The 10,316-nt window shown below is 37.1% G+C and overlaps 2 protein-coding genes across 2 annotated transcripts; one reads left to right on the top strand and one right to left on the bottom strand.

Moving 5' to 3' along the window:
* Positions 1–996: 996 nt before the first annotated feature.
* Positions 997–3,707, bottom strand: LOC133681715 (probable plastid-lipid-associated protein 11, chloroplastic). The gene is made up of 4 exons (XM_062104825.1): positions 3,144–3,707; positions 3,000–3,065; positions 2,793–2,895; positions 997–1,216 (listed from the first exon to the last, which is right to left on the bottom strand). Exons 1-3 carry the CDS (start codon positions 3,611–3,613, stop codon positions 2,796–2,798), a joined length of 636 nt encoding a protein of 211 aa, XP_061960809.1. The 5' UTR covers positions 3,614–3,707; the 3' UTR covers positions 997–1,216; positions 2,793–2,795.
* Positions 3,708–4,212: 505 nt separating this feature from the next.
* LOC133682710 (T-complex protein 1 subunit alpha) lies at positions 4,213–10,104 on the top strand. Its single transcript, XM_062106196.1, has 17 exons — positions 4,213–4,520; positions 4,620–4,684; positions 5,144–5,233; positions 5,404–5,490; positions 5,605–5,664; positions 5,804–5,854; positions 6,157–6,252; positions 6,913–6,978; positions 7,217–7,434; positions 7,645–7,741; positions 8,003–8,089; positions 8,251–8,385; positions 8,555–8,659; positions 8,763–8,891; positions 8,988–9,091; positions 9,488–9,578; positions 9,673–10,104. Exons 1-17 carry the CDS (start codon positions 4,448–4,450, stop codon positions 9,757–9,759), a joined length of 1,641 nt encoding a protein of 546 aa, XP_061962180.1. The 5' UTR covers positions 4,213–4,447; the 3' UTR covers positions 9,760–10,104.
* Positions 10,105–10,316: the final 212 nt, after the last annotated feature.

Below are 10,316 nucleotides of genomic sequence, written 5' to 3'. Positions count from 1 at the left end.
AGCAGCAGGTTTGAGAGAGAAAAATATATATCGGCGCGAGACGCACATCTAAATTTCCCTTGAAAGAGCTTGTCATTCTTAAGCACTTGGCAACAGCTCACGAGACAATGGTTTCCTAGCTATGCAGCAACCTAATCCATAAGCAGAAAGGATTGTCATGTGGTCGGACCTATTTGGACATGTGGGCATCCATATTCCTGATAGTTTTTCAATATTTAGATGGAAAGACCAAAAATTTGCATTGATTTGAAATTAAACCTAGAAGGAAGATCACAGCCAGAACTCCTCCTCGATGGTCTTGAGAAACACATGGGAACGACAGGAGCAGTGAGGTTCACATTTTAGACCGAAGAAAAGGGTGGTGGGACACAAAATAGGCTGAGAATAATGAAATGTTATAATCTTCTCATCAGAAAGAATAGCCTTGAAACACAAATAAAACTATCTTCGAAAAGACTGCCCAAAACTACTTGTGAAATTCGGCTTAACTGTCAGGGAATCAGATGAGATGGCAACAACCAGAGACTCATGGGAGAGAAGCACACGTACCAGCAAGAGAGATACAGACATCATCTTCCGCTTCATTCACACATCATAAGAAATTATGACTGCATGGAAAAGAAGATCCAATATGAACAAGTTTAACCTCTACTGATCCTACAAGACAATGTCTACTTTTCTGAGACACACACAAAAAAAGAAAAGATGCACTCATACTAGTAATGCATAAAGCATCTGCAAGTACAGAGTCCAAGGCAAATAAATTATCCATGGCTTGCTTTGATTTGACTTGGCTGAAGGAGCTCTAAAATCTGATTACAGTATAGTGAAGAGAGAAAGTGTGATACAAGGAGTCTCCAGAGTTGATTTCAACCATCTCCATCTATCTTCAGACAGAAAGTTTGGAAGGTGCTGGAGGCGAGATGGAATTTAAAGAAGCAGAACATTCACTACAAACACATAAACAAGAAATAAATGGCATAGTAAAAACAGAGAGGCATTAAATAGAGGTATTATAGCACTGGCATAAAACAACCAAGCCTTCTAAATGAGTTTACATGTATGTCAGAACATTTATAGTTTCATGGAGATAATAGCTGCAGCATGGAAGTGGTAAATTACCAAATTAATACAATACAGCTCTGTCCAATTATGAGAAGCCTGTTCCACAACTGAATAGTTTCCATGATTATCCTTTCACAACTCAGATCAGAACCTGAAAATATTCGGCATTTTCAATTTTTAGGGGAATTTCTTTTAAATTTCAGGGCAAGGGAAAGATATAACCTGAAATACAGTGATAAAAAAATATAGGATGCTATTCGATTGTATTAAGCATTAAAAGTATATAGACATTGCTAACACATGGGTATCTGATAATAAAAGCCACGGATTGAAAAGAAATCGTGCACAATGCATACTAAAAAAATCAAGTTTAGGTACAAACATTATTAGGAAAATAAAAATTCTTCATTCTAAAAGTTTCAGTCCTTAGAGCCAAAGGACATATTACTTCTTCCGATATGAATTGTCGTATACAACTAGAAAATCCTAACTTTCAAATTCCCCTGAATTCCAACCAATCTCAAACATCACTGTGGTTAATCAATAAGCAACATCAGGCAAAATTGCAGTGCAGAAACATACATCACAAGCAGTAACAAAGAAACTCCAGAATGGCAATTAAATGTAGGTTCTAAATGTCAGACTAGCTTCGAGAGAGACAACAGCAGCAATGGGGAGAAGCATGGTCAAACAGCAGGATCATCCTAGAGAATGTGTTTTTTCCATTGCATAATTTCAACGTGAGATAAATTTTCAGGAGGGTCCTATCATCACACCCTATTGTTCACTGATTCAGGATCATGGGGTGAAAGTAATACCAGCTTTTGGCGAGCAGGAGCACTAAAAGGTAAAATAGAAGATTCAGAACTCTTCGACAGTAAGATCCATACCAGACAGTGTAAATGAAAGTCATGGACAAACAAAACTGCTTGAAACAATTAAGGGGAAAATAAAGAGAAAAAAAAGCTGTAAAACAAACCATCATTCTTTCCTTCCTGGCTATTGATGAAACCAGTCTTCTGTTTTTTTTTTCCCTTTTAGTAAATCTATTGCCAATCATTTTTAGCAAACTCTAACAAGAATTCCAGACAACTTTTACCATTCATCCAACAGTCGTCTACAAAATATTATCCCTTCGTTATTTCAACTCTGAGGTCACAGACCAAAGATACCTCTCTCAATTTCTCCTGAATTTACATGTGCTGAGTCCATGGCACATTCCACTTCCCAACTCACTCCAAATTCTATAGGCGACATATGTTCAAGCTCTCCTTCACCAATAGGACAATAAATTGCCATTTCCAAACATTACATCACTTATTCAGTATGAGATTAAAGAGTAAAATTACCACAGAATTTATGCATTCCACCGCAACAATTACGAAAAAAGAAAAAAGAAAGCACTCCAAGCACAATTTTTTCATGACAATTCAATGACAAATGAGCACACACTCGAATTTCAAAAAAAACAAGTGACAAGAACATGAACAAGCTAAGAGTTCTATTATCCACATAAATACATAATTCGAGCACAACAATCAGTGGCCTATTTGGATAGCAAAAAAATGTTCGAGTAGCTGGACTGTGAGGATTAAAACCTTATTAATCTGAGATGCTTGCAATCCCATCTTGAAACAAAAGTTTTGTTTGCGGAAATAATCAACGAGATAAAGCCATTCGCAATTCTAATGACAGTGAGATTGAAGTAAATCACCACATTTTTTTACCTTTCATTCTTTCCAAGCATAAGGAGCTTTGTCAACAACTAAATAATCTCCCCTGATATCCTTCACTACTCTAATCTCCTCATCAATGTACAACGATTCAAACCTTTAGAGAACAAAACAAATACACACCACTTAACAAAAAAAAAACATCATATTAATATTCATATTCACGTAGTAAAAAGAATTCCAGTTTTGGAGAACACTCACCATCCCTGGCCGAAAGGCGGCAACGGTATCTCCCAACTCTTCCCTCTTAAAACCGCACTTGTAAATCTAAAACAAAATTAAAAGAAAATAATTATCAATCAAGATTGAAACAGTTACAAAGACTAAATTTTAACGCTAGAGTACCTAAAATTCACTCTTTGAGATGAAGAAACTTCAATACTTGAGCGTACAAAGAAAACCCCATCAGGTGGAAAAGTGATAACATTATTAAGAGTCCTTTTTTCAACATCTATAACCTGCAAAACATCACCAGCTTGAGTACCCAACAATGGAGCTTTCTCTATGATAAAAAGTTGCTCTTTCTCTGTGGTCCAAAGCAACCGCCAAGTGGCAGAAAGTGAGTCATCAGTGGTGACTGTATCTTTTCCTAGATCAGCCATTGCATCAATGGCTTGGATAATTGAGGATCTTTTAATGGGATCATTTTGGGTTTTGAGGCCACGGTGTTGATCGGAGATTAGAGTAAGGAGGTGTTGCTTGGCTGATTGTGACTGGGTTGTGATTGACGAGCAGGTGATTTTGGAGATGGGTTTAGGAGGGATAATGGTAGGTTTGAAGGGAACTGGGAGAAGGAGGCAATGACATGTGGCCATGGAGAAAGGGATACGGCCTCCAAGGGGAGAGTGGTTTAGACTTGAGCCGTTGAGCGCAATGAAGCGAATATGGCGGTTGAATCCATACCAGAAAAAAACGATATTTTGTTCATTAATGGATCAGCTGGTTCAAGGCCCAAACATACCCAGTAGGGCCCACAGACTTTCATGAAATTCAATAGAGCCCCGTCTTTCGGCAAATAACTCCTTTATTTCCAAAATATCCATAATTATTATCTATAAAATAAAATAAGTGGATTAAAATGAAATTTTAATAATTGAAGAATTAATATTAAAAAAAACTCGTAATGACATGATTGAAATTAAATAATGAAATTGATATTATCTATGTTCTAAAAAATAAGGAAAACCATTTTTTAATGAAATATGATCAGCCTATTTCTATATTTATTTAAATAAAAGGGAAGAAGAATTATTATTTATATTTAATGAAATATTTGTTTTATAAAGAAAAAAACATACACACTTGTGGTGGATGAATGGGCTTGGGCCTTGGAGGGAAGCCAAGAATTTCAAAAGGACTATTTTAAATAAAAGCTCAAGAAACCGTCCTGAGAAACCCCTCCGTCCTTTTATTTTAGGGTTAAAACTTGGAACGCTACTCAACAGCTCACTGTAAAACGACACCGTGCAAACTCTTAAAATAAGTTAGCACTCTCCTTTCTAGAGAGCCGTCTCTTCTCCTCCTTTCCAGTAGAGTTATAGAAGAGAACTTCGTGCTTCTTCTTCACTTGCTAAAAATCACACAACACACTTTCTCTCTTTCCCTACTCGCTAACAGATCCGATCTAGGGTTTCATTTTTTCCACCAATATGTCAATCGCCGCTCAGACACTTGATATTCTCGGCGATAGACAGTCCGGCCAGGACGTTCGCACTCAAAACGGTACTCTCTCTCTCTCTCTTTTTTAGCTAACTACCAATATATTATTCGTCACTAAACTCCACTCCACTGACGATTTTTAATTTTTTTGGCGATTTACAGTGATGGCTTGTCAAGCAGTCGCCAATATTGTTAAATCTTCCCTCGGTCCTGTTGGCCTCGACAAGGTATGATCGCATTTATCTTCATTTCTATTACTTTATTGTGTTTTTTGCTTTTCACTTCTGCTGTTGCCTCTGCTGCTATTTTTGTAAACCTAAAAATATAATTTGTTTGTTTTTCTATTATTGAAATTGAAACTGACATCGAATTCGGTAGAGAATTATATAAAATAGATTATTTTTAGTCTAATTTTACAACAGCATTTCTAACCATTTTTAGTTTTGTGTAAAATAAAGTTTTCTAATCTTCCCTGCATTTATTCATTGCTGATGGATGCTATTCAACTTCTTTGAAGTGAACTGTAAAAAATGACCCTCCAATTTTATGAAATAAATAAGCTGTTGAAGTCACTGGAAAAAGTTGCACCAATGAATAAATTTATTTTTGTGTTTTTATTCTATATAGTTTTTAGGGGATGGAATACTTATTTGGTGTTTTATTTGTTGATGATTGGGCCATTGCAGATGCTGGTGGATGATATTGGAGATGTAACGATTACCAATGACGGTGCGACTATTCTTAAGATGTTAGAAGTAGAGCACCCGGCTGCTAAGGTGGATGGATATATAAAACATTCTGCTCTCTGTTTGTTTAATATTTACAATTCTGCTCTTTTTTTATATAGTCCACATTCTGCTCTTTTTTTATAACGTGTATGAAGTTACTGCTCTGTTTAATTACCCTTATCATGTTTGTTTAATATTTACAATTTTGAGCTTTACAGGTGCTTGTAGAGTTGGCTGAGCTTCAAGACCGAGAAGTTGGAGATGGGACAACTTCAGTTGTTATTGTAGCTTCAGAGTTGCTTAAGGTAATTGCAGCTAGCAGACCCTTTCATTTTTTTTCCGTTGAAATTATTCCTGGGTGTTATAATTTAAAAGGATGATGTTGTTGAAGTATATGATTGGATGACATTCTTTTTCAGAGAGCAAATGATCTAGTGAGGAATGGGATTCACCCTACTTCTATAATCAGTGGATATAGAGTAAGTGATTGTTTTCCTGCATGAATAGCATTCTTAAAGTGTATCTATTTGTGCAAACACCAAGAGGTACTATATCTTATCTCTGCTTGTGTCTGTTACTGACACTGCACCTGTATTTGTTTGTACCTAATCTGGACAGCTTGCTATGAGGGAAGCATGCAAATATGTTGAAGAAAAATTGGCAGTGAAGGTAATCCTTTCCCTTCAATATTTTTTTTTTTAAAACTAAAGAGTAGTGAGAATTGCACAAATAGTGTTGATTTGAATATTGATGCATCAGCAATATAAGCTGTGTTACACTTACCACACAATATGGAATAGATGAAACACTGTTCATTCTTAACATGTGAAAATTGAATAGAATTTCTGCGTTTATTTTTTCATTTGTTGGTTATGGAATTTGATGCATTATATTCCAACTGGTACAGCATGCACTGGGCAATCTGTCCACTATGTCATGTTCTTAATTACATTGTTCTGTGATTTTATCAGGTTGAAAAGCTTGGAAAAGACTCTTTGGTAAACTGTGCCAAGACAAGTATGTCCTCAAAGCTGATAGGCGGTGACAGTGACTTCTTTGCTAATTTGGTATGCTTGATTTTGAGCTCTCCTGAGAATTATACATTTGGTCATAACTGATACTTGTTAATGAGTTTATATTCTATATTAAGGAGCTGTATGGTTTCATCTGCCCAAAACCAGTTGGATGTGCTGGGCTTTTCTTTGTCCAAATTCCATAGTGCCTTAGCATGGATTAACACTCTGGGATAAAAGTTAATTGGAGACCTTCTGTTGCAGCTAATGTGTTTTTGTTGACACCTACTTTCCTACTTTGGCCGTTGTACTTTGCTGTCTTCTGTCAGACTAACTTCTCTAGTTTGCAGCATTTGATAGCTCCATAAAACATTGAATTTTACTGCAGCCAGTGTCTTTTTTGTTTGCTGGTCCTTCTTTTAGCAATTTTTTTCTTCCTTTTTCTCTTGTTTTTGGGTGGAAGCATGTGAATACAACTCCTACATGTTATTATGTTAAATTTCTTTTCAACTTAATATGTCTGGTTGTGCATGTTTGATTTTGAAATGCCTGCTCATAGATGTTTTGTAGTTTTGGCCTTGCTTTGTATAGTACTTTCTGGAAAGAACTGACAGAACACTTTGTTTTCAATGTTATGCTGGCTTAGACAAGATAAAAGGCCTGGCAAATTAATGTCTTTACATTGACATATCTATAAATTGCATTTTGTTACAGGTTGTTGACGCTGTACAATCAGTAAAGATGACCAATGTAAGAGGGGAAGTCAGATACCCCATCAAGGTCAGTAGTTTTTATTGTACTATAAGCTGGTTGTGCAGGGCTCTTTATATCTTGTAACTGGCTCTTATAATGTATGCAGACAATATGTGATATTGCGAATCTTTACATTGAGCTTCCTGTTTGTACATTGTTTTATGAAACTGGTTGGTTTTTATGTTCATCCCACTAAGATGATTCTGGCCAATCTGCATTGCTTAGTGATGGTTGTAATGTCCAGTTGCTTGTTTTGATTTCTTAGGGCATCAATATTTTGAAAGCTCATGGCAAGAGTGTGAAAGATAGCTACCTTTTGAATGGATATGCTCTAAATACCGGTCGTGCTGCTCAAGGAATGCTTATGAAAGTCGCACCTGCAAGAGTTGCGTGCCTTGACTTCAATCTTCAGAAGACAAAGATGCAATTGGGTGTACAAGTCTTGGTCACTGATCCTAGGGAGCTTGATAAAATTCGTCAAAGGTAATTAGATTATAGACTTCAGTTGCTTTGTTAATAGATGTACTACAATATCCAGTTTGCTTTGGTAATTGGTCTTTGGAGTTGTGTAATTGATTTTTTAACCCTGCTGTTTGTTGTTGGCAATCAAAATAATAATGATAATGATCATGTCATGTATTTTTTTGTTTATTTTGTATTAACATGGACTTGATGTTACCCTTTTCTTCACAGAGAAGCTGATATGACAAAGGAACGCATTGAGAAACTCTTGAAAGCTGGAGCAAATGTTGTATTAACTACAAAAGGAATTGATGACATGGCCCTTAAGGTAAGCATTTGTGAATTGTGCTTCCCAATGCTGTCAGCATTGTTACAACTGTTATCTAATCACCATGTTGTGCTTTGCTTTTATTCTGATATTGGCATGTTTCTGGGAGCTGTATGTTGTCTGATAGATTAATTTGCCCATAATTGGCTCAGCAGATATTCACTACCTAGATTTATATGCTTGTAAATCTATGTGCTACTCCAATCTGGTAATTATTTACCTTTTTGTTTGTTAATGTAATTTCACTACTATTTATTTCAGTATTTTGTGGAGGCTGGGGCTATTGCTGTGAGACGTGTTAGGAAGGAGGATATGCGCCATGTCGCCAAGGCAACTGGTGCAACATTGGTATGTTCTTCTGCTCTTTGAGTAATCATTCCATTCAATATCTTGCATATATAGTTTTTGGCTGTTTGTCCTTCAAAGAAAGATCATTCAGCCACTCCGAGTATGCTGTTTAATACCAATATTATCTTGTTTACACTGTGCTCTCACTGGTTGGTCCATAGGTTTCAACATTTGCTGATATGGAAGGGGAGGAAACATTTGAGCCATCATTTCTGGGATATGCTGATGAAGTTGTAGAGGAGCGAATTGCTGATGATGATGTCATTCTGATTAAGGGGACAAAAAATACTAGTGCAGTATGTGATTCCACTTATTTAAGCCTTATGAACTTGAACAGTTATTTATGCATGGCCTATATTAAATCCTCGGAGCTCTGATTAACATAGAATGGTTGTACACGGCAAATGGAAAACATGATCCTCTTTAACAAGCTGTCGGATTTATTGGTTTATTATTTTTACCTAGGTCTCCTTGGTTCTCCGAGGTGCAAACGATTATATGCTTGATGAGATGGAGAGGGCACTTCATGATGCCTTATCTATTGTTAAGAGGACACTTGAATCTAATACGGTAAATTTGTATTCTGTCTAATCACATCTTTGAATTCTGCTTAGGAGTCATAAAAGCTAGGCGCTTGAAAAATGAAAGCCTTGCCCTGGCATTGCCATTGCAGGTAGTAGCAGGAGGAGGGGCGGTTGAGTCTGCCTTATCTGTGTATTTGGAGTACCTTGCTACAACTCTGGGATCACGAGAACAGTTGGCAATTGCTGAGTTTGCTGAATCTTTATTAATTATACCTAAGGTGTGGCATCGATTATTGCTACTATATGATAATCAATTTCCTAATGGCTCCAATGTGGAACCTTTTCTGTAGAAATGCTGACTGGTGTTAGTACAGGTGCTTGCTGTCAATGCTGCTAAGGATGCCACCGAGTTAGTTGCTAAACTACGCGCTTACCACCACACAGCTCAAACAAAGGCTGATAAAAAGCAGTTGTCCAGGTTCTCTTAATTTTATTCTCTCAGATATATTTGCTGTTTTCTAAAGCCTGGCAAAGTTCTAGTGTGAGAATGTTAAGAGCAGTATTCTCTGATTCACTTATTTGTTCCCATCATCCTCAGTCCACTTCTCTAGGCACGGAGAGGGGATGGGTAAGGGGTTAAATTTAGATCTCAGCCCACTTCTTTAGGCACAGAGAGGGGATGGGTAAGGGGTTAAACTTAGATCTTCAATCGCATTATTGTCAGCTTAGGTAATTGCATATGATGTCCTTTTCCATTAATGGAGAAAGAAATCCGTAGAAAAGTTAGATTTTTGTTTTATTTTCCCTTTGTTTCACCTTTGCTTTTTTATAGTTTTGGGGCGCTTGCTTGCTGAATCTTATGGCATTTTTGCAGCATGGGCCTAGATCTTTTAAAGGGGACTGTTCGCAACAACTTAGAGGCTGGAGTAATTGAGCCTGCCATGAGCAAAGTGAAGATAATTCAGGTAACAATTGTGGAAATGCAAGTAATATGTTGAAAGTGAAGTCTTGCCATTAAGCTACACCACAAAATTCTAATGGTTTTCTCTTGTTTGCTAGTTTGCCACTGAAGCAGCAATAACTATTCTTCGGATCGATGACATGATCAAGCTTGTCAAAGATGAGAGTCAGAATGATGAGCAATAGGGACAGTGTAGTTGAAGATCCACATATCATTTTTCTCGGTTTCCTTTATTTTCTTAAAATTTTCCTGTCTATGGAGAGAGTATAAGGGGGTTGTGGGCGATGGGTTCTGTGTTGTTTGTAATTGGCATGGCACTGAAAGGGATCTATTTGCATTTGGTTCCTTGTTGTCGCCCTTGAATTTATTTCTGCTGGTTTTGTGGCAACCTAGTCTCTACTCGTACTCTGAAGCTGTAGTGCTGTAGGCGTAGATGTAGCCGAAGGTCCTTTGGACCCTGGAACCTGTTCTGTATTTGAAAGGTGTTGACTGATGATCGTGGCTTATGATAAGCTGGAGCTCTTTTACCTTGTCTCTGACTTCGTGCATCTTGACGATTTGCTGTCTGAAAAAAGAAGGAAAGAAAAGAAAGCCTTGAGCAGGTGTTCCAGCAACTATTAGAATATGCATATTGTATTTTTAGAGTCTGCATGTCCTCTGCAAAACTGTTTTTGGTCGCCTCTTTACCCCTTTGATTGTTTTCACTGGCAATCACCATGCCTCCTCTCTTCGTCACCACAGC

The sequence above is a fragment of the Populus nigra genome, chromosome 2 (genome assembly GCF_951802175.1).
Source record: "Populus nigra chromosome 2, ddPopNigr1.1, whole genome shotgun sequence".
In the NCBI taxonomy this organism is placed as follows: domain Eukaryota; kingdom Viridiplantae; phylum Streptophyta; class Magnoliopsida; order Malpighiales; family Salicaceae; genus Populus; species Populus nigra.
The sequence above is the reverse complement of the archived record's forward strand: the minus strand, read 5'-3'. Positions and strand labels throughout refer to the sequence as shown.

What these genes read in the sequence shown, in the direction of transcription:
- LOC133682710 (XM_062106196.1), top strand. Translation starts at nt 4,448, where the DNA reads ATGTCAATCGCCGCTCAGACACTTGATATTCTCGGCGATAGACAGTCC. An exon ending in TAGAGCACCCGGCTGCTAAG is followed by an intron (nt 5,234 to 5,403) that starts GTGGATGGATAT and finishes TGAGCTTTACAG; the next exon opens with GTGCTTGTAGAGTTGGCTGA. An exon ending in GGACAAAAAATACTAGTGCA is followed by an intron (nt 8,386 to 8,554) that starts GTATGTGATTCC and finishes ATTTTTACCTAG; the next exon opens with GTCTCCTTGGTTCTCCGAGG.
- LOC133681715 (XM_062104825.1), bottom strand. Translation starts at nt 3,613, where the DNA reads ATGGCCACATGTCATTGCCTCCTTCTCCCAGTTCCCTTCAAACCTACC. An exon ending in TCTCAAAGAGTGAATTTTAG is followed by an intron (nt 3,066 to 3,143) that starts GTACTCTAGCGT and finishes ATTTTGTTTTAG; the next exon opens with ATTTACAAGTGCGGTTTTAA. An exon ending in CCGCCTTTCGGCCAGGGATG is followed by an intron (nt 2,896 to 2,999) that starts GTGAGTGTTCTC and finishes TGTTCTCTAAAG; the next exon opens with GTTTGAATCGTTGTACATTG.